This window comes from Lepidochelys olivacea, assembly GCF_965140295.1.
Source record: "Lepidochelys olivacea isolate rLepOli2 genome assembly, chromosome: 9".
NCBI lineage: Eukaryota > Metazoa > Chordata > Testudines > Cheloniidae > Lepidochelys > Lepidochelys olivacea.
The window spans coordinates 80,351,460-80,375,323 of record NC_140419.1 but is presented as its reverse complement, the minus strand read 5'-3'; the positions used below and the strand labels follow the sequence as shown (position 1 = coordinate 80,375,323).

At 45.9% G+C, this 23,864-nt stretch overlaps 1 protein-coding gene across 1 annotated transcript; it reads left to right on the top strand.

Annotated features, from left to right (window-relative positions):
- The first annotated feature begins 4,779 nt into the window (after positions 1-4,779).
- On the top strand, positions 4,780-16,955 carry LOC311526129 (adrenodoxin-like). Its single transcript, XM_084638850.1, has 4 exons — positions 4,780-5,029; positions 14,995-15,119; positions 15,711-15,840; positions 16,173-16,955. The coding sequence occupies exons 1-4, from the start codon at positions 4,851-4,853 to the stop codon at positions 16,288-16,290; spliced, it is 552 nt and encodes a 183-aa protein (XP_084494976.1). The 5' UTR covers positions 4,780-4,850; the 3' UTR covers positions 16,291-16,955.
- Positions 16,956-23,864: the final 6,909 nt, after the last annotated feature.

Here is a 23,864-nt window from a genome sequence, read left to right as displayed (position 1 = left end):
TGCTGTCTGGTCACCCTACCAGGACTTGAATCTGATTGGGCAAGACAGGGCACTAACTGCTGGACAGGCAAATCAATGCTGCTAAGAGCCATTCTCTGTGCAGTACGCTGTGTTTTTATCCCTAGCTCTTTCGCTGTCTTCCAGGTTTAGGGAGTGAGCTCTGTCACTTTGCAAACGCTACATTTTACTTTTGGGATTGGTCCTAGTTTTGCAGATGGAGGTGTCCACACACTGCCTCTCTTATATTATCCTCAGAGGTCCAAAATTAGGTGATGCCCTGCTGTCAGCTGATCCCTGAGTACACTCACTCTCTCTCTCTCCAAGCCCTGGCAGTGGTTTAGCTGGAGGGGAGTTACTCCCCATCCACCAATTCCACAGCCTCTGCAGTGCTCCCTTGAGGGATGGGGGTAATGAGCTCAGCGTCAATCCTCAGCTGGGCTATCCCTTGTTGTGCCATTGACCTGCCATTCACTGTGCAGTTTTAGAATTCTTGGTAGTGAAGGAGGTCAGTGCTAAGCAAACATGCCAGCGTCCTTGCAGGAGAGCTGCTGCTCCTATGTCTTGCTTATCTCTCGGTTCAAGGTTTGCTGGTGAGATTAGCTGCTCAGCTGTTTGTTTGGATGTGCTGTTGGTCCTTTTTCCATATTGTTCATGGTGAATCCAGTTCTCATTTAACACAGGGATGGGGGGCAGAGGGGAGAGAACAGAAAGGGACCAAGGTGCTGAGATGCACCTACAAACCCAGACTCATGAGCAGAGAGTGGGATTGGAGGAGACTTTTAATAACCATGCACAGTGTTTGCTAGTTAAAGTTAGAGGTGGGCCTGAGCCACAAAGTTTGGGTTTGGATCTGAACTTCATGCCTTTGTGATTCAGGCCCAACATTTTAGTTCAGCATGTGATAGAGATCAAACCAGCTGTTACATGTTAATCTGGGGCTGAATTTCCTCAACATTTTAGGGGTCTCAGCTCAGGCATTTAGTCTGATCCCCATCTCCAGTGAAAAGGTTCCCTTACCACAGTGAAGTCGCTGTGTGAATGAGGGCACTCTTGAGAACAGCTCCATCTGAACTCCTGCATGACTTGGGACAGGGTTGATGAGGTTGGTTTTCCTGCCCTATTGCACAAATAATTTAAAACTGGAGATTTACTGTAGGGGCCAGTGCTATATTGACTGGGGGTCGCGGTCTGTGCAATGGGTGAGAAACCCTAACAATGGAAGTCTTTTCCATCTCTAACATATGTGTGTGTACAGACTATTAAAAACCAAGTTTACTGGGCAGGGCCCTTGTCAGGGTTTATTTCCTTCCTTTAACATCTGTACCCTGTGAAGCATGGGACATACAGAAATTGTCTCAGTGTGGGAGGCACAGATATCATCTGGACTGAGAGGGTAATAATATTCATTAGATTAAAACCATAATAATACTTCAGTTCACCCTCCACCCCCCTCCATTATGGGAAAATGTACTGGGCTGAGCAAACGCTGATAGGCTCCATAATGCTACGTGGGCCTTACAGCAGAGTAAATGTAATACCTATGCTGTGGGTGTTATGAAGGCACAGCTGTGCTGCTGTAATGCCATGCTGGAGGTGCTCTTTAGGGTGATGGAGGGGGTTTTCCATCGCTGTAGTTAAGCCACTTCTCTGAGCAGCAGTAACTAGATTGACAGAGTTCTTCCATTGACTAGAACGGGGTTAGGTTGGCTTAATGATGTCTCTTGGGGGGGGGGTGCATTTTTCACACCTGTGACTGCTATAGCTAGGTCAATCTAACCTTTAAGGTAGACCAGGCCCAAATGCACTTGTGGGGGTTGCTGAAGAGATCTAGCTGCTTACTGAAGACCACCCTTCCTACTAAACTCCACACACAGCCTCTTTGTGTGGGAGAGCATGTCCGTCATTCAGTGTGCAGCCTTTTAACATGCTGTCATGGGCAGGATGTGAACCCCTACTCTAAGGAGGCTAGCCCCCGGCTTTGCCCCTTCCACACCCCCTTGCCTGCTGGAATGCCAAGCTCCCCCCCACCGTGGCCAGAGGAGTCCTGGCCAAGCTGTCCCAAGCACTAGCCTGCCTGCCCCAGCTGCCTGGACCACCTGCAGGCGCATTTAACCGCCCCAGCCAACCCAATCATCAGCTCGCCCACTCGCCCCAGCCATGCTGGCCTCCCCTTTTCCCGCAATGCCAGCCAGCCACATAGTGCAGTGGCTGGCCAAGCCCCGAGCTCCATAGGCCTGAGCTGAGCCTCCGCCGGCTTTGGGGAAGAGCAGGAGTGAAGCTGGGACCTCGGGGCAGAGCATGAGTGGGGCCACAGTCTGGGTTTGGGGAGGCTTAGCCTCCCCTGGCCTATTATACCCGCTGCCTATGGATGACGTGGTGTTGCCCTTCTGAGCTGTGTCCCCATTGTGGCAAGGCATTAAGACTTGCTGTGTGTTGGTAGAGAATGCTTATCAATACAGGACTGAGCACTGACTTGCCACCTCCCCCTCTTAAGTTTTACAGGGAAGGGCCTGATTCCCCTTTCACTCACACTGGTTTTCTGCCACTGACTTCAAGGGAGTAACTCCTGATCTGGGTCGGTGGGGTGAGAAGAGAACCATGGTCAGTCATCAGGTTTCAGAGTAGCAGCCGTGTTAGTCTGTATTCTCAAAAAGAAAAGGAGGACTTGTGGCACCTTAGAGACTAACCAATTTATTTGAGCATAAGCTTTCGTGAGCTATAGCTCACTTCATGGATGTGGTCAGTGTATTCTTTGTCATGGATCTGTTCCTGTATGGTCTATGGGGGCCTCTACTGGCTGATGTGTGCATTAGATAGTGAGAGGGGAAAGGTGGAGAGAGGATTTGGGGATTGTTGACACCAGATGAATCCAACAGAGCACTTGCAGTGGAGGATCCTATGCTGCTTGAGTTTGTTGAGTTCAAGCATTTGTTGATCATTTGTCAATCAAATACAGAGCACTTTGTTTCTTTCTCTCTCTCCCTCCCACCTTCCCCCATATATGGGGATGTCTTCTAGAGTACAATCACAGGGTGATATTGCAGCTCAAGTAGACCTACCCCAGCTGGCTTTAAGGTAGCTAGTTTGGGTCCCAAAGGAGAGTCACATGGCAGCTCATGCTTCAGCGCTAGCCCCAGGCGTAGTTATCTGGGAGTAGTTGGCTGCGCTTGTACAGCATATGCTGAAGTTCATGCTGCCACAGTTTCGCTGCTCCACCACCCGAGCTAGCAAGATTAAAGCTAGCTTGGGTGCATCACCCTGTGATGGCAGTATAGACATACCCATAGAGAATGGTGCTGATCCTCATTAAAATCAGTAGGAGCAGGAACAGGATCCAAAGCACTGAATGGGAATCAAATAACCCTGAATGTTTGAGAATCTCACTGATGGGACAGGCACATCACGGGGAGGGCAGATACCTCAAGAGATCATGGGTTCTCTGAGACCTCAGGGAGGGGACCTTCTTTCTTTTGAACCTCAGGTCATTCCCTGAAAGCTTCTCCCCACCTTCAATTTAATCTTGAGAGCAATACAATAAAATGATTTAAATGGTGTGTTTTAATTCTGGCTGCTTGGAAATGGTCCCTTAATTTTTTCTCCCCAACAGATTATTGCAGTTTTTGACTGACTAGACTTGTTAACATGTGTTGATGTTTGGAAAAACTGAAAACCCCAAAACCAAGACGTTGCTGGTTGAAAATGTTCACTTCTTTGACAGAGAGTCAATTTTTTCCACTGAAAACAAACAAAATAATTTTTGCTTCTAAATTTTTGTCCCCAGCCCCCATTTTCTGTCCAGATCTAGACTAAACCCCCTAATGTCTCTTCCTTTTGGGATAGATGGGTGGTTTGCTGCTATCCTCTTCTGAAACCTATGTGGGAGCCCTAGACAGTTCCCGTTTAAAAGGTTATCTGTAATAATGGTAACTAATAATGCCTCTATAGTAATGTACATATTATGATATAGATAAACCTAATTAAAACAAATATTTCTATTAACTGTCAAATTATTCAGATTTGTTTAGGGATAATTCAGTCTTTTGAAATGATCAGCCCAGGACTGGATTTGTCTCTCCTCTATTGTGGCGGGTCTCTTTCAGGTCAGGGGTGAGGTGCGTTGTTATGGGGTAGAGGACACTATTGCTGCCATGACGATACTTGCTTTGGGAATAAATTGAGGCTTTAGGGTTATCACCAGTACTAAATTCCCTGTGCATTGAAATGACCAGGATAATAATCTGCACTTGCGTAGCACTTCGCAGCTGAGGATTTCAAAACCATTCACTAATTGAGCCTCTCCTCTCCCTTGTGAAGTCGGTAAAGGTGCCCATTTTACAGAATGGAAGCGGTGGCACAGAGGGATGAAGTGATTTGCTCATAGTGATACAGCATCTGAATCAGGAATAGAATCCAGGAATCCTAGCTCACTAGTCTAAGTGCTCGAGGGGACACACTTGGTGAGACAGCAGTAGAGCTCAAGAATTTCAAGTCTCAGTCCACTGTTTCAAACCATAGGACAGACATACATATTGTAGGTGGGCATTGTACTCAAGATAGCGTCTGAAAATGGCTTTGTTTGATTGCTAGAATGAAACAGAATTGGGAAGAATAGTGAAGTGTGATCAGCTGGGGTCCTAATCTGCTCAGGGGTTGCACATTACAGCTGCTTACAAAACTCCACCAGTGGGTTGGGCTGTAGTAAGGTCCAGGATACACCCTCTTTCCTCCTCCACAGGGAGGCTGTCCTAGATTTTTTTTTTTCCCCCTCTCTCAGCTGTACTTATACCTCAGAAGCTAGAAGCCCTGCAACAAAAAAAGAACGAAGAAACACAAAGCAAGACTCAGCTAGCATGATGGCCCGGTGCGCTCCACAGCTTATCCGCACCTTGCTAAATGGACTTAATTTGGGCAAAGTTCAGTCTTTTCAATGCCTCAGAGTAGCGGAGCACAATCAGGCACCTGTCAGCCTGCAGCCAAAGAGAAGCTTCGGCTCCACACACAGGCTCCATGATGTCCCAAGGGACACAGGGTAAGCAAAAGACTCAACTCTACCTCATTTCTTCCAGGATCTTTCAGGAAAGACAGTCTGACCCCATCTACCTGGGGCCACGTGCCTCTATCTCAGCCTGCTGAGGTGCAGGGGTGGGACAGACAAATTAGTTTAAAAGAGGATGTTTAAAATAAATAGCAATCAATCCCCTAGCTAGGTGAGAATGGCACCGTGAATAGCCCAGTCTGTGGGAGGTAGGGCTTCACCTGTATCTAGAATGAAAGAGGCAAGGCCACCTGAGGGACAATTGGGGTGGATGTTATGCTGAATCTGTGCATGGTTCTTGCCCTGTGTTCTCACTAGCTTATTGTACATGGTGTCCTAAAGGGAGAGACGTCGACAGGGGGTTGAATTGGGACAGTAGGTAATATTTAGTGGGGCGTGAGTAGCCACTTAGGGCAAGTTCAGCTTGTGTTGTGCATATCTCATGTATTTAGATCTGAGTGAGTTCCAGCAAATGCTGGGGACTAGCTGGGTTCTAGTATTTCTCTGACTGTGGCAACATTTATGTACCTTGGGGGTGGAGGGAGAGACAGAGGCCCAGAGATATGCAGTGGCTTTGACAAGGTCACACAGCAGGTCAGTGGAAAAGCCAGGTTCCTGAGTCCAGCTGAACCGCACTTCCTCAGCCTCTCTGCTCAGACAGCCAAAAAGGGGGCCAATTAATGCAAACCATGACTGTGTTTTTTGTGATGTGGACCCCTGTTTGGTAGAAATTGGTCTGAGACTTGCATCATTTTCCCTTTGCGTCCAAGCACTCATGTCATAAATATAAAGGGAAGGGTAACCACCTTTCTGTATACAGTGCTATAAAATCCCTCCTGGCCAGAGGCAAAATCCTTTCACCTGTAAAGGGATAAGAAGCTAAGGTAACCTCGCTGGCACCTGGTGCCTTCCCTTTATATTTATGACAACCCATCAGAGAATAAATACACTCCGTCACTGCCAGTAGGGCTGGATTCCCAGTGTGCGACGACAGCTTCCAGGACCCATTTTCCAATATAGTAGCTTTACATACTCTAATGCCGCAGGATGGTTTATATTTCAGCACCTGAGGGAAAGGTGAGGTCATGTTATGTGTCCTAAAGATGTCAAATACTTCACCTCAGTAACCATTTTTTCTCCAAAAAGGCCAGTGGGGTTTAAGGAATTACAGATATCCCTTCAGGGTTTTATTAGTGTAGTGTGGTGTGGGTTTTTGAAGGATGTATTCAACACATGGCCTGTGGCTGGCCAAGGCTTCTAGCTACAGCCACGTGAGTTTGGATTCCGACCTTGTCCTTCACTCCCCAGCTGGTAAGGCTGACAGCATCTGCAGGCAGCAGACCGTGCACTTCTTAGCCGGAAGCCAGCACCTCACATAGCACTGCACTGACTGTCACCCTCGCAGCTGGGAGCAGGAGGTTCTCAGGAACTCCTTCTTGGGGGCAATACAGCTGACTCCACAATTACTGTAGGGTTTGTTACACTATGAACATACAAACAGGAACACAAGTTGAGTGTTTTGGTTTTTTTTTTTAAATTCTCCCGGTTTTCTCTTGGATGAATTCCACCATTTATTTACATTTTCCCCTTGTCCCTAAGGATCTCCCAATCTTTACATCCCTCCACAGTTCTTGGGTAAACATGCTGGAGCCGTCTGCCTTCCTAGTGGATGGATCCCAATAAGAGCTTCTATTTAATCGGCCACAGGGGGCACTGTTGAGCAACATGGGTTCCTCACTTTCCACTCAGGGATGCACCGTAGGGCAGGGACCAAGCTGCAAACCCACTTCTCGATCATGGTACTACACCAAACAGTAACCAATGGCGGTTCTCGAGCATGTGAGCTCTTTGTGCAGAAGGACTTTAAGATCCCATCAGGATAGCACATTCTAGAGAGGCTCCTGTTCTTTGATAGGACTGTCTTTTAATGATGAGTCTGCCAGCTAAAGGATGGTGGAGACTATTGAGGAATAAGGACTGGGAGAAGGCCCATTCCTATCAACCCAGCTCTTCTTAAATTCACAAGGTAAAAATCACTTCCTTCTCCTTTTGCAGAATTCCAGCCCAGGGCCAGACCCCAGAAGCAGTTTGGAAATTGTGGGTGTCAGCAAATCCATCCTTGGATTAGCTGTTAAAAATGTCTTAAATCAGGCATAAACTGAGCACTGCAGCATCTGGCAGGTCAGGTATACTGCCTTACAGCTGCTTTCTGCACTTTTGAAAGAAAGTCCCCCAGGAATCAGAGTATGCCTCCTTGGGCCCAAACAAGCAACAGGTCAACCCTCTACAATCAGATCAAAGCATTTATATTTGATGCAAAAGCAAAGAGCCAATGGGCTTGGATTAGGGAAGGGGTATTTCACTGGCACCAAATCCTTGGGTGGCTTTAAAAGCAGAATATCAATTGAAAGCATAGAGCCCAGTGCTGCAAGCTTGCCTCTAATTTAGTGTGGTTTGTTATTACCCGTATTGCCCATGATGTGCAGGCACTTTCCAAATACTTGAGAAGGATGGTTCCTGCTCCAAGGAGCTCACTATCTAAGGACAACTAGTGAAGGAAAGAGGACCAAAGGCAATTTAGATACAAGGCAACTTCGCTCATGGTAAGCAGCACAGCAGTAGTGGCGTTTTAAGGACTTAAGTGTGGGCAGGGTAGAAGCCTTGCAGATTTACTCAAGGAGGTTGTGCCATATGTGGGGGGCAACACAGGAATAGATATGGAGGAGGTTGTGTGAGAAGCTGACCAATGGGGAACAAGGCTGGGGAATATAGGCAAAGCAGGGTGTTTGTGGGGGCAGACTTGACAAGGGAGGCTCCTGAGGTAAATGGTGCTTTTCTGTGAGAGTAAGGGATGCAGAATCAAATGCAGAGTTTCTGGGTGGGTCTGAGTTTTACCTCAAGTCTCTCACCAGTTCTGATGGTATCTTCTCTAACTGGTTCTGAAGGAGCTCCACTTGTGTTAAGGGTAATGTGGAAGGGTAATGTGTTAATTTCTCTGTGGAAAAGAAAGGGAACTTGTAGTTCTTCCAAACAAATGTGATCTGAGTAGGCTTTAATCTGCTAGCAAAGATTAAGAAAAATCTAGAAAAAGGGCCCAGCCAGCAAAATGGAAAACACAATATGCCACTTTATCTGACCTTAGAGAAAGGAGTTGTAGCGATAAACCTGTTTAATGGGACTTATGAACAGCCACTATCAACTGTTTTCCTTTTTAATTAGTTTGTTGCTTACTAAATTCTTTCCAGCAATACTTTTTGACACCATGCTTTTTCATGTGGCCTTATAAAATCTTTGAAAAAATAAACAAACATTTAAAGGGCCACTCACTCCTCTACTAATTTTCTGTATCATGTAGAGCCTGAGGGGACTAGTGAATCCCATGCACCACTACAGACTAAGGACTGAATGGCTCGGCAGCAGTTCTGCAGAAAAGGACCTAGGGGTTACAGTGGACGAGAAGTTGCATATGAGTCAACAGTGTGCCCTTGTTGCCAAGAAGGCCAATGGCATTTTGGGATGTATAAGTAGGGGCATTGCCAGCAGATCGAGGGACGTGATCGTTCCCCTCTATTCGACACTGCTGAGGCCTCATCTGGAGTACTGTGTCCAGTTTTGGGCCCCACACTACAAGAAGGATGTGGAAAAATTGGAAAGAGTCCAGCGGAGGGCAACAAAAATGATTAGGGGATTGGAACACATGAGTTATGAGGAGAGGCTGAGGGAACTGGGATTGTTTAGTCTGCGGAAGAGAAGAATGAGGGGGGATTTTGATAGCTGCTTTCAACTACCTGAAAGGGGGTTCCAAAGAGGATGGCTCTTGACTGTTCTCAATGGTAGCAGATGACAGAACAAGGAGTAATGGTCTCAAGTTGCAGTGGGGGAGGTTTAGGTTGGATATTAGGAAAAACTTTTTCACTAGGAGGGTGGTGAAACACTGGAATGCGTTACCTAGGGAGGTGGTGGAATCTCCTTCCTTAGAAGTTTTTAAGGTCAGGCTTGACAAAGCCCTGGCTGGGATGATTTAATTGGGGAGCGGTCCTGCTTTGAGCAGGGGGTTGGACTAGATGATCTCCTGAGGTCCCTTCCAACCCTGATATTCTATGATTCTATGATTCTATGACTGTGGGTGCTTCAGGTTTTGAGATGCCCAAATTGAAACATCTTGGAGAAATCTTCAGAAAATGCTGAGCACCTGCCTCTGAAAATGAGACACATTTAAAGTGTCTCAAATTGGATACCCAAAATCACTAGTCTCTCTTGAAAAATCTTGGTCCAAGATTTTGTTAAGGAGCAACAAGAGTTTTGCAAAATGTAATATGAATAGGAATTTGTCATTTTTACATCATGACAGATCAACAAGGGTTTTGAATCTTATGTTTAAATATTCCCCTGCAGGGTGGGAATAATAGTCTGTGAAGACCTGAGTGTGAAACTGACTAGTCTAGTAAGGCAGGAGATCCATAGAAGGAATGGTTGCTTACATCCATGCACCCATCCACCACATGCATAATAAGACAGCATGTTGTAACCATACGGAGGCAAGCTGTAGAGTCCTGTTTGACAAGCCAGTTGTCAAGCCAGAGAAATCTTCCAAATCATTTCAGTCCTCTAAACAGTGAGATTCACACTTCAGGATGTATGAGATTATCAAAGTAAACAGCCTAAATTATTCATTCAGCTTAACATCACTGCCTTAGATTAGTAAAGGTGTAATGATTTTTAAAAATAAAAGATTGATAAATACCTAGCAATGATAATGGGTTTGGCAGTTGTTGATCTAAAAGTGCCTTACAAAGCGGGTTATCATCGCTGCCATTATACAAGGAGTCAGTGGCAACAGGACTCGGGGTGCCTTATTCTCAGTCCAGTGCTCTGTCTGCGGCACCATGCTGTCACTCAGCTGCAACAGTACCCACTTAATCAAGTACATGACTTCGGGCATGATCCCACATTAATTTCTTATGCTGAATTCCCTTTGAAGTCAATGGAAGTTCCATGCCTGGGTGGTCGTAGCACTGGTGCCTTAGTGATGGTTGAAGCGCTAAAGCTCACAGAAGGTAGGTGAAGGTTGGAGTTTGCTTTTCCTTCTTCCAAAGCATTTTGCCCATCTCTAAGTGCAATCCCAACACTTTGCCTTTCCCTATTTTGAAGGATCCAATCCTTTTATTCAGTTTCTCGGACAAATAGGAAAGATTCCAGGAGGCACAGGCTTCAGACATCTGAGAAGAAGTTCCACAGACAGTTAAATGGCTTGTTCTGTTGAGAGAGAGAGTCTCAGTCAGTCTCACTGTTGTGGGGGTTGAAATGGCTCTGAATATTTTCTCTGCCTAGTAAAACGGGACTGTGCTGCTTGCCTCTGGCTGCAATAGGCCATTTTTGTTACTCATGTGATATGAGTGTGTGTATAAGAACCCATTCCTCCTGTAGTACAGGTTTCCTGCCTGACTTCTCTCCCTGTTTTCATCTCCAGGGGGTCCTGCGCTGAAAAATGTTCTAGATATTGCTTTATGATTGAAACTCCCTGAAAAGCAATAGGCAGACCCCCTAATTTTAAGGTACATGATTCTCTGAATTATACCTTACCTATCTGAATTATGTGGCATTGGGAAAACACAGAGGGGGCTCCTGAAAATGACAAGGAAATAAGACAACCCTTCTGCTCCCTTCTACTGCCAGTTTAGATTAAATCTAGGCAGAGGCTTTTTCAAGAGATAATCATCAGTGTTTCAAATTTTCTACCACTGGAGACTACTGATGGAATCCATATTACTAGGATTCAAGAGAACAATTATTTAGCGAGATACTGTAACAAGGGCATAATCGTGACGATTAATGCTAGTGATCAACTATTATCTAAGAGTATAGATGGCGCTAGACACAATCATGGTGATTCTGGATCACTGGTGCAGAGTTAATCTGATCAGTAAGCTTGGTAGAAGGAAGGAATTTCAACTCTCTTCCCCACAGTGGAATTTTCACAGGTAATTTTTTTCACCTGCTTCTGAAGGATTGATCAGGGACCATTCATTACAATCAGGTAGGTATATGCTACATGTTCTATCCAATACATTTGGGAATGGTAGAGGGGAATGAAAACTGTCTGACCTAGGTTCACAGGTGCTGACTTTCCAAAGTGCCAGGGGGTGCTTGACCCCTGGCTCTGCCCCGACTCCTCCAAGGCCCCACCCTTGTCTCTTCTTACCCCACCCCACTTCTTCCCATCCGGTTCCACCCCCTTCCCTGAGCACACCGTGTCCTCGCTCCTCCCCCCTCCCTCCCAGCCTCCTGCACACTGCGAAACAGCTGTTCTCTGCAGGCGGGAGGTGCAAGGAGGGAGGGAGAGGCGTTGATGCGTGGGGCCCACGGGCAGGAGGTGCTAGGGGGTGGGGATAAGCTGATAGGGGGGCTTCTGATGGGTGCTCAGCACCCACCATTTTTTCCCTGTGGGTGCTCCAGCCCTGGAGCACCCATGGAGTCGGCACCTATGCTAGGTCCTTCTCATCTGTTTCTGCAGTCACTGATAGAAATAAATCAGTGGAGGACTCCCTATACCGGAAATAATTGATTTCTGCCTGCCGCACAGCACAGCTGGGGATGAACACATTGCATAGGCATTCCCAGGTGTTGCTTCAGCTATCTCCAGGATATCCCTAATAAACGAGTTTTCCCTCTGCTTACTTCTTGGGCTTTCTGAGCAAGTGAGCCTGTTGCAACTGAGCCTAAATACAATATAGCACATCCTTCGGGGCAGCTACACTGGAAACTTCAGAGTGTCTGGTATACGCTTAGGTCATTTGATTTTGTGTGCTTGCACTCTATGGACATATTGCTAAGAAATCGGTAGACTGTGTTATAATTTCCCAGCACATCTGAGCGTCACTGCTTGTTTCTTTGTCCCTTGGGTTTCCAGGAATGTGGCCTTGCTGAGTTTTGCTCACTTTAAATCTTACTCTGACTGTGAGAAACTGGGTGCTGTTTCAGTCAGCCTTGTATAAGGGGCAAACCAGAGGATTGCAGGCTTGGCCAATTCTCTCTACTAAACAAACACATCATTCTCAAGGCTGAAAAACCTTCTTCTGATGCCAGCAACGACAAAAGCAAGGCCACCTGGCTGCAGCAACACTTCTGTTGCTCAGGAATGTGTCAGAAGCTGCTAGATGGGTGACATCCCTTTCTAGAGGGCTGAGAGAGCAACCTGCAAAGTCAACCAGGGAGACTGAGCTGCTCTGAAGTTCCGTTGGCTTTGGAGACAATTCCTGCCTTTTGAATTCACAGGAGTATGGGCAGGTCCCCGTTCAGAGGTGCTATGCAGAACGATGCCATTGTATTCAGTGTGCCACTCTGTCAGTCCATCAAGTTCTGAACGGCTCAGAGAGCTGGTGGTGTGATATGCTACTAGGCCAATATTGTTTACTATTTGGCTGTTCAGTGGTTGATGGGAAATGAGTTGGGGGAGGGTCTCAGTCTAGCTCCTATGGGACAGATGTCCCCACATGGGTGGCATGAATTGGCCATCTTCTTGTCAAAGTTGGTGTAGAGGGCAAAAGCTTAGAAAAGAGATGACTGGGGCGGGGGGTGGGGTATAAGAGAGCTCTATAAAATCATGAATGGTGTAGAGAAAGTGAATAAGGAAGTGTTATTTATCCCTTCACATAACACTATAACCAGGGGTCACCCAATTAAATTAATAGGTAGCAGGTTTAAAACAAACATAAGGAACACAAGGCACAGTCAACCTGTGGAATTTGTTGCCATGGGATGTTGTGAAGGCCAAAAGTGTAACTGGGTTCAAAAAGAATAGCTAAGTTCATGGAGGGTAGGTCCATCAATAGCTATTAACCAAGATGGTCAGGGACACAACCCCATGCTCTGGGTATCCCTAAACCTCTTATTGTCTGAAGCTGGGACTGGATGACGGGGATGGATCTCTCACTAATTGCCCTGCCCTGTTCATTCCCTCTGAAGCATCTGGCACTGGCCACTGTCAGAAGACAGGATACTGGGCTAGATGGACCATGGGTCTGACCCAGGATGGCTATCCTTATGTTCTTAAGGACTGAATGAGATACAGAGGCTGATCTTTTCCTCTCCTCCCTGGAGGTGGTTCTTCTAGGTCAGTGTTGGCAGGATAACTATAGGACTTAGGTTTCTTGGGCTGTCAATTTAAATTGCAAATTCCCTTCTGCAAGAATGATTTCCACCTCATCTGAGATTTCCACTTCTCTCTGGGATGTTGTTTTCGGAGCCCCTCACCTGTCACGTTCGCACTGTCGGTCCTGATTTTGTAACCTTGGGGTGTGAGGTTTCTGACGTTTTACTGTAGTGATTTTTGAACCTCAAAGCATTCAGCAGATGGTGAAGTTCAGCATCTGTAATTCAGATGTAATTGATCTGCCAAACCAGGCCAGAACAGGTTGTTTCATGAGATTTCCAGAGCCAGCACGCAGCCAGCTTCTCTTGGGGTGTCTCGACAGCTTTGCTTCCAGGAGGAGCCCAGAGCAGCGCAGGCAGCTGTGAAAACCCTCAGCGATGCAATTGTTAGCGACATTCTGTTTAAGCCTGGGGCAAAAAAAGTCTTTTTTTATCTGACTTGTTTGGCCACCCCTTAGGTATTGTGGAGGTAGCACTGTGTGGGAAGCACAGTTGGGTTACCAAAATCCTGCCTCTGTTCTTGCACAGGAGATGTGTAACAGAAATACACGAGCCACAGAAATGCTAATGGGACCCATATGACTTTTAGGACCTCCATATGATGAAGCTTTTGTGCTTGCAGTTTATAGATCACAAAGACTGTGAATGTTTCCTGCCATGGCATACCTTGGGGAACCCAAGTAAAGTCACAAGTGTATGTTTTAGAGCAGGCTCGGGGACCAGCTGTGTTTAATTGATAGCCCTCTGTTGTGATCCCCCTTTCTATACTACATTCTCCATAGTTCCCTGTCTCTTTTCTCCAGCCAACAGAAATCTGATTAGGTTGCATTCATGCAAAGAAGGGCATATGGGCTGGGTGATTTAATATCCAGAGAAGATCCCTCTCCATCTTTTGACCAGCAATTCAGAATATCCTAAGCAAAGGCAGAAAGAACCCATCTCAGGTTTTACACAGTGCTTGCTGGGTCTGATCTATTGTTATTGCTATAATGCAATAGTTATATTACAGGCAATGTACCTAGGCTGATTTGTTGTAGGCATCCCTGCAGAAATGGGTTGTGAGTTTTATGCAGACTTCCAGCCAGAATGGGCATATTCAGAAAAGTCCCTGGACCTTCACCTTCACATAGAGTTTTAGGGCCAAATCTAGCCTAGTGAAAATGGGGGTGATTTCCATTCATACACTAAAAGCTGTATCCCCCTTATGTTGAGGATGAATTTAGCTTTTAGTGTATTATCAAGGCTCTCGGTGACCCTTTCGGGGTTGAACTAACAAAGAGTAGAAATGGAGCATTTAGCAAATAATCCTCCTGGGGGAAAAAAAGAGCGAGCCCCTGTTGCATAATTTAAATCTAATCCTGAGCAGCTTTACCATACAGTATCCTCACTTCACTCCATATAGGATTAGCCCAGAGAGGCCCCCCCACCCCCAGCAATAGCAAATGTCTAGCAAGCTCTTTGGGTTTAAATCAAAGGTCTCCCACCCCTTGCCCATACACAGGTACGCTCATTCACCCTTAACCACATGTCTATTCTTAGAAACATTTGAGGAAGGGGTAAAGTTTGTGTCCGTTCAGATTTGAATGGCTGTAGTTTGCCCTTCCCTGTGCAGTGAATGGCAAGGACTGACACACGAAGATATACGTAGTGTAAGTACTTTCATGCAACTGCATTGTAGCCTTTCAAGAAGCTGGGTGCTTATGTAAATTCCTCATGTGATCACTGCCTTGTTCTCCTGCTCAGCCGGCAGCTGTTTCATAGGTAGCAGTGGCCCAGCTTCCACTGACCTCCTGTAACTTGTTTGACAGCTCTGCGGACAGAGTGACGGTGCATTTTATAAACCGGGATGGAGAGAGACTCACGGCCACAGCCAAAGAAGGGGAGAGTTTGCTGGAAGTGGTGGTTAATCAAAACCTGGGCATCGATGGCTTTGGTAGGTGCAATAATAAAGCTCCCAAGGGTCAAACACAAAATGTGAAATAAACAATGCAGGGAATTGCGAGACTGAAGACGCGCTTGCAATGGTCTGGCAACGTCACTCACTGTTCTGGTTATCATCAGTTCTGCAGTTGGGTCAAACTCGGATCGCTGAACTGGGGGCCAGCTCCTCTCTCTCTCTGCCACACAGTCGTTAGTGAGTATGTATGTGTCCAGGGTGCAGGGCTTTCACATCCCTGTCTCATTTAAAGGGCCAGAGCGGCAATATCTGTGCAACTCCCATCCTAGCTGGCACCCCCTGGACTGTATTAATGAAGTTATTTATTTATCTGGATGTATCAATTATGTTCATATTTCAACTATGTATTCATTTGGCTTTGGGATCCTTCTGGTTAAGAGGTGCGGGGCCGCCAGTAAATGTGTTAGTAGCAAGACTGGCTCCTTGATTTCCCTCTGAAACCACTCCTGATGTACTTTCGGCCTGGGTATAGGCAGGGCCACCTCTTTTCACAGTTCCTCAAGAGTGTCTACTCTCCCTCCTTGCTGTTCTCTGATGCACTGTGCTGACCCTTCCCACTTCCTGCAGGTGCCTGTGAAGGTACATTGGCCTGCTCCACGTGTCACCTCATCTTTGAGGAGGACGTCTTTCAAAAGTTGGATGCCATTACAGACGAGGAGCTGGACATGCTGGATTTGGCCTATGGACTCACTGATACGTAAGCATTTTTGCCTGTTGGAGTTGGCACACAGAAATGTACCACTTTCTGGACTGGGAATGTTCTGTCTCGCTTCTCGTAGTCTAGACTCTTAGTGTTTATAAGGCACCAGTAACTCAGAGGGTGTAATTTATTTTCTATTACGAACGTGTCTTAAGAATCTCCTTCTTCTGGGGGAGTGGGAGGGTAGTGCTAGCTCCGTCCTTTGATAGCTGAGCTGTTGAACGAATCTGGAGACAAACGAAATGGTACGGGCATTGGCGGTGGGAGCTAGTGGGCTCTTTCCTTTGCCACAAAAATGTATGAAACTCACTCTGTTGTCTGCTTTTCAGATCACGTCTAGGCTGCCAGGTGTGTGTTAAAAAGGCGATGGATGGTCTGACTGTCCAGGTCCCCATGGAGGTTGCTGACATGAGGAGAGAGCTGGAAGTGGGAAAGCAAAGCAAATAATAATATTAGTAACTGGCATTGGCACCTGCACAAAGCCTTCCCTTAGATTTATGTGTGTTTTTTTAAGTATATTATATTTTGTTGTCTCCATTGAGCCTTGTGACCAGTTTGCATTAGGTCACATAGGCCCTGATTCAGAATCCATCCCTATTCAGCAAAGCTCTTCCTTACACATGTGCTAAACTTGAAGGACTTAAGCACATGCTTAGAGTTAAGAACCTGCTTAAGTCCGCTGAAGTTCAACAAGACACCTCAATGTTTTGCTTAAATGCTCTGCTGAAGTAGGGCCATAGTAAACACAGGTGATTCTCTCCCTTCCTTGAAGTTAAGGACATCCCAACAGTTACTGTGAATGGCGAATTTTGCTGGATCTGGCTACTTAACTGTAGAGAGACTTCCCATTCTGACATAGTTGGGGGAACGCTAGTGCCATAAAATCATAACTGCATGGATCAGCTTGATTAAATAGTCTAAGTTAGTTTGATAAATAGCAATGGATGGGTAACCTTCAGGATTCTGCCATTTTACATAGAAATGGATTTTTTCCCATAAATATGAACTTCTTGTGCCAATGTGCACTAACTGTGCTAATTTCTCCAAATATTTGCTCCTTTCTCCACTATTGTATCACATTCTAACTCAAAAATAAAAGGCTAATCACTGGGTTTCTAGACCAATTAAATTTGTTTTCCTGATGTGGTTGATAGTACAATGAAAGAAATGGAGATCTGGGGCATGAACATGCAGTTGCTGTTTTAAAAGATATATTTTACCTCCTGGATTCTCTCTTGATGGGCATGTCTAAGATGCAGTCAGAGGTGTGACTGCAGCCTGTGTAGTCATACCCAAGATCACTTGGATCTGTCTCAAATAACAATAGCTGTGAAGCCACAGCAGCCTAGGGTGAATAACACTGCCTGCATAACCCTCACTCTCCCTTAGACTTGAAAGCCCAAGCTGCAACATCTACTCAGCTCTTTTTAATGCACTAGCACAAGTCTGTAGACCTGGGCTGAGACACTCACTCCCAGAGGCAGTGTAGAAATGTCCTGTGTGTACTCAAGCAGCTAGGCCACTGCTCTGGCTTCACTGATATTAGTATTCCAGCTGTCTAGACCAAAGCCAGCTCTGGTATATAGACACATGCTGTAGTCGCCTTTCTGATTACAGTGTAGCTGTACCCTATATGTTTGAGTGAAATTTCTAAACTTGCCACTGAAGCCACATGGACATTTGAAGTCTATATTCAGGTTTTCCATTCAGAAATCTTTCTCTCAGAAGTAAGGATTTGGTTTCAAATTCACAATGCATTTAGCAGGCAATCAAAAAACAATGACCAAATGGGAAACTGTTTATCAGCATCACAGACACTTCCATATGCTTGCGATATGTTTTAGTGATGAAAGGGAGTACTTTTTCACACAATGCATTATTAGACAGTGGAACTAATTGCCACAAGATAATATTGAGGCCAAGAATTTAGCAAGATTCAAAGAGGGGCTAGACATTTATATGAATAACAAGAATGTCCAGAGTTGTTATAGTTGATGCTAATAAAAGAGTACTGCAAGGGAGATAAAATGTCATGTTTCAGGGTTTAAGATAATCTTTCAGAGATTAGGATAAAACCTTCTTCAGGGGCAGATTTTTCCACATCTGTTTACTAAGGGGTTTCTTGCATCTTCCTTCAAATTGTCTGGTGCCTGACATCTGCCATAAATCTGCTTCTTCGCATGTGCAATCCCACGTGGCTGATTTCAAACACCTAGCCTGGTTTGGCTGGGATTGCTAGATTGCAGATTGCTAGATGCTGATGTGAACCATTTGAAACTGGAAAGCATGTGAGAACAGGCTCTCTGGTGAGATTTCCAGTGCCTCCTGCTCCTGAATGAGCTGTCAAGAAAATGAAAAAAGCCTTTCTCTCAGTGATTTGGCACAGCCCAGGCTGGAAACCAGCAGCACTTACATGAGAAAATGGAACAAAAAAGTTAGCCAAACTCCTTCAAATAGCAAAGATTCTAGACAGATCTTATTGTAGTTGACCTGATGTTTCCAACCATACTGTCAATGGTAAAATAATCCAGTCTCATTGTCACCTGCATCTTATGGCATTTTTGTTTTTATGCTCCCTCTGTCATTTCTATACGGATTCCATTGTTCTTAGAAATATGCTCTGCCCTGCATTGCCTGGGTGGCCTGCAGGGTGTTTTGAGCTGCTGCTTTGATACCGAGAAGGTGATGCAAAAAGAGAGAGAACTTAGAATCAATCATAGGGTTGGAAGGGACCTCAGGAGGTCATGTAGTCCAGCCCCCTGCTCAAAGCAGGACCAAGCCCCAATTTTTGCCCCAAATGGCCCCCTTGAGGATTGAACTCTCAACCCTGGGTTTAGCAGGCCAATGCTCAAACAAACTGAGCTATTCCTCCAGAGGCAAAAATACTGCACTGGGTTGTAGCATGAATTGTGTATGTAGGGTAATGACAGCACAACATGCTTCACCAGAATGACTCTCATGCTCATGACTTCTTTAGACTCTGAAGCAAGTTAAACCCCACTATAATAATAGGGCTCCATCCAGCTTGCTCAATGCACGTTGCCTCACAATATACTCCCAGAGCACTAGGGAAGTGGTATCATCCCTATTGTACAGAAGGGGAACCTGAAGCACGCAGAGGGGTATTTTGTTTGTTTTTTCTTTTTAAAGCCACATTTTTCTGGCTTGGGCCAGGGTTTTCAGCAGTGACTAATCCATTTTGGGTTTCTGAGTACCCAGCTAGAGACCAGCTAAAGGGCCCTCATTTTCAGAGCATGGGTGCTCAGCACTCTCTGAAAATCAGCTCAGGCACCCAAAACCACTAATCCTTTGCTTGGACCCAAGAGTTAGGCACCTAAAGAGAAGCAGACTGATTTTCAGAGCTGCTGGGGCTCCTGGTGATGTCCCAAGAATGAGGCAAAGGTAGTTAGTGTTGTCTTACTAAGTGTCTACTGGGCCTAGTGCCTAATGTGGTCACCTTCAGTCCAGATGGGATTATACCCCTGTCATTCACAGTTTGCTTGGTTTTGAAAAGTTCCATCCTGGATAGTCCCCAGAAGCAAGCAAGTAAAAGGGAATGGCTGCGACTGAGCTAATAATCCAAAAGTGAGCTGCTCTGAGGAACCGCTCGGAGCAGAGCAGGAACGACCTGATAGCTGAAAGCAGTTAGGCTGTGTTCTAGCAGCAGTCCTGGGACTGTGCAGAATGGGGGCCTTCTGAGAAGCAAGAGACTGGCCCCTCCCTCTGCACTTGGTTCTTCCCGTATTTGCCTGAGGAAACCACACCTTTGGATTGTGTCACTATTAAGGAGCTGGGGAGTGATAGCAGCAACAGCAGAGGCTGTTGGGGTCCAGTTCCTTATTCCCCAACATGCATTAACCAGAGACATGTTCAAGTATTTGCATGTTATGGGCCTATGTTCTTTTGCTTCAGTGGATTCTTTTGGTTGTTGGCACAAATGTACTACTAATAAAGGTTTAATAATAACAAAAGTCTTTCCTTCCCTCACAAAACATCCCTCAGAAAAATGAATCTGTGTCTTCCATATCGCTACTGTTATGTAGGTTCTTCAGCAACCCAAACCATCCCGAAAATTCAGGCAGCATAACACATCGCACATATACACCCCTCACCTCAGCCAAGTAGATAGAATTGATTTGCAGGGGTCTCTGAAAGTGAGTTTGTACATCAATGCTATTGTATGGTGTGCTACAGTAAATGCAGTAGGGTGAGTTAAGGAGGGAATTTCTGCTTGTCGGTTGAATTTTCTTGCTTTTATCATGCATTTTATGTCAGACCCTTAGTGTAATGGGAATAAGAAAATTATCATTCTAGAACCCTGGTGACTAACATTCTAGAATTCTGACCTTTTCAGTATTCCATATTTTTAATCCATGTTCCTACCAATCACATCCAGGTGCACAGCATTAATATTTTTAATAATGATACTTAGCACAACAGAAAGATACATAGATTTAGATTAATTAGAACACCAGGACTTCAACTATTCAAGTGTAAGGAGTTTAAGGTAGAATAGATAATCTGATTATGTGGAATCTGTTTCTGAACTAAGATGGGTCCAAACCAAATTATTTATCTGCACCTCCAAACTCTGAGTTTTGGCTAGAGTGAGAATCTGGATTCTCAGCCTTGGTTTTGTGTTTTGCTTTGCCACACCAAGCCCTTACTGATGAAGTTTAGTAAAACCAGAGCAAAATTACCCCCTTGATCACAGACCTTTAGTCAGGGTCATTAAACATAAAGCTTGACTTACCAGAACAACATTGCTAAAAACAGCTCCATGCGGTTACTTGAAGAGAGAGACTTAGGCTGCCGGCTACAGTCCGAGGAGTCATTCTTGTAGGTTTCAACTGGACACAAGGCAGCACTCTCTGTACAGCAGCATCACCAGCTCCTTCAACAAAGATAATAAAACAAGGCAGGGAATGTAACCTTAGTTCCTTTTAGGACACCCTCCCCACTCTGCACCCTTGATCTTCTTCCACTTCTTATAATCTCCTCTCCAGTTTGGGCACTGAATTCGCATCCCATGACTCAAAACACCTACCCATGTCAGAAGGCTTTCACAGAGCAGCAACACCTGTGGATGCACTTGGAGGAGTGCTGAAGTGAGTCCCATCCAGCCCTTTTTGGCTGCTGGAAGATCACCCCAGGTCCTTTAGGTAATGTGGAACAGAGGATAAAAGATTGACACCCTCCAAAAATCCACAATAGGCTTTTGATTTCTGCTGCTTTTCCCTTAGGACAGCATCACTGAAAAAGTACAGCTAGCAGAGACTAGGGGTAGGGTAGGGTTGGGTTTATGGAAACATTGCCCTGCACAGGTCTTTCCTACCCATTCAGCCCAACACCAGTAGGTCAGATTCAATTTCCCAGCAGGACGATTGGAAGTTCCCAAGTTTATTTCAGCATTACAAGAGCGTGATGCAGCATCAGGGCTTCAGAGTCACTTTGATGAGTGTCTAGTTTGCCACTGCAGATTTAGCACCCTATGCGATACAGCCCCTCACACAGTGTCCTACATGACAACCTTTTCCCAGTCGTGTTTCTTTGTCTCATTGTTGCACTGAGGCAGGCAGAAATAGGCAAAGGACAAAGCAGTGGGAGGCATTTTGTGAAGAAATACAGTTCTTGACAGGGCCCTCCTGGAAATGAAAGAGAGACAACACCTTGCCCTGATCATCTTCTGTCCTTTCTCCCAACTCCTGCTCCTTTCCCCTAGCAGTGAGTAGTGGTGTATGTATAGCACAACTCACTGGCAGAGGGCCGGGTCACTACAGAGCAAGGATGTTGCTGTGTTGTGTGGTGAAGTACTTCAGCATTAGAGAAGGGCCTGGATGCAAGCAACTTGAACAGTGGCTGGTGACTATGAAATCTAGCTCTAAATTGAGTAGCCGAGTATCTCCACCTCATACTTGTGGTAGTGGGTCCTGACACTAGAACAAGGCTTCAGTTCCACATGGCAAATACAATCCAGCATTAGCCTCTATTCTGTGCTGTCACTTGGAAGTGATTCACATTTGATTCCTTGCCTTGGCTTCCTGCTCTTGGAGCTGCAAGTGCTGTGGTGGCTGCAAGCACATGAGAAGGAGTCTCGGGCATTACTCTGAAATTGCCCTCCTGCCCCGTGAGTCCTCTGAGTGCATTAGGGAAGTTGGAATATGCTTTTTGCCATAGTGCCACACCTCAGAAGGGGTAAATAAAATAACCAACATCACCTTAGTCACTGGCGATGCACGAATGCTCTGGTTATTTCCACCATAAACGCCCCCCCCAATTTTTTCCCTCCATGCTGTGACTTTCCCATGTGAGAGCCAACAGGTCTGGCTCATTGCAGCTTCACCCTCCGTGCTCTCTTACTTATACTTCAAAGCTGGGCCACAAGCTGCTGCTGAAAGCTGTCAGTACCCCTTCCCTGAGTCCATGTTCGAGGCCACATAGCCAGCAGGTGACAATTGAGTGATTAGCTGCTGGCTGACAGGATCGAGGACTGTCACATTCCCATTCAGAATATGGCTGCCTTTCCAGGAAAAGGGTCTTAGGGTGAGAAGACTGTTTCCTTTGATGTGTACATAGTAAAAATAACCCACGGTCCCCATTAGCACATGTACTCCCTGGCTGGTGGCACAGAGATGGGCCCACCACCCAAAAGGCTGCCTGGGAGACAAGGGTTGCTGGGAGAAAATCCACTATAGAGACATCCTGGGAGAGCTGTTCTCCTGGGTTTGTTGATAGGTCAGAGGTGGCAGCAGGGATTCTGGGAGGAACAGCTATAGCTGAACCTTGCACTAGAAAGGTTCCAGTAAGTCTGGAGGATGAGGGAGCAAAATGTGCACTCGAACAAAATGGGCCTGAGGTACATGAGTCACTGCCTCTCTGAGGCAACTGAAATGGTCTGCTCTGTCCCTGCTCTATAGTTCTGGTCAGGCGCAGAGCATTGTTGGTTCATGGCTCACAGCTACACAACTCCCCTTCCTGAGTGACTGTCACTGGTGTCTTTCTGGTGTCCCTTCATGGCTTAGCATACAGCCTTTCAATATGGGTCAGTCCCGCTTTGACCAATAGCCATCCCCTGTTCTGATTTCAGAAGGTAGCCCCAGGGGAAATGTCTACACAGGAGCCAGCAAATGTAATTTCCAGCTGGAGTAGCCATACCCACACCTGCATTAATCAAGCCAGCATGCTAAAAATCGAAGCGCAGCCATGGTGGCATGAGCAGTGGGAGGAGCTAACCACCCAAGCTTGTATCTGGAGGTCTCTGATGGGATAATACTTGGGGCAGCTAGCCCGTCCTGCTGCTCATGTTAGTGTGGTTACACTGCTCACTAGCTCCATCAGTGGGTATATCTACACCTTCCAGCTCCAGTGTAGACATACCCAGAGGAGAAATCCATCTATATACAAATACCAGGGCTACATGTTGAAGGAAGTTATGGCCTTTTCTCATGGGAGAAGTCAGGCCTCTATGTATTTGCATCCTCTCTCACTGAGCGGTCCATAAGCTGAGGAGTGCTGCAGAGGTTGACTGAGTTACCCCTGTAAGTAGTTCCCTGGCACACCAGGTCATGGCATCTCTGAGCACTATCAATGTTTTCAGCATTTTCTGGTTCTTTTGCACCCAAGCAGTACAATTCTTATTTAAAAAAAAAAAAAAAAAACCCTCCTAAAATGTCATGGGCCAGAGCCTCAGCTAGTGTAAATCAGCATTGCTCCACTGACTTCACCAGAGTGAGGATGATTTACACCAGTTGGGGATATGGCCCCATATTTGAGGGGGTTTTGTTTATTTCTGGGCGGTCTATGGAAAACAGGGGCTATAACTACCACTATGTGATAGATGGAACACGAATTAAATAGTTCTGACACACCCAGAAAGATGTGATAGCAGAGAAAAACAGCCCATCCTAGCATCCCTAGAGCTAGAGCGAGCCAGACAATGACAGTAAGGGCTGTGGGTAGTGGTCCATCTGCCACTGGGCTGTCCGGCAGTGTCAATTTAAAGTCATGGGGCCACAGCTGCC

Bases quoted from the DNA above. Each gene is read 5' to 3' on its own strand.
- LOC311526129 (XM_084638850.1), top strand. From the start codon at position 4,851: ATGATGGCCCGGTGCGCTCCACAGCTTATCCGCACCTTGCTAAATGGA. The intron at 5,030-14,994 runs GTAAGCAAAAGA...CTTGTTTGACAG, and splicing joins GATGTCCCAAGGGACACAGG to CTCTGCGGACAGAGTGACGG. The intron at 15,841-16,172 runs GTAAGCATTTTT...TCTGCTTTTCAG, and splicing joins GCCTATGGACTCACTGATAC to ATCACGTCTAGGCTGCCAGG.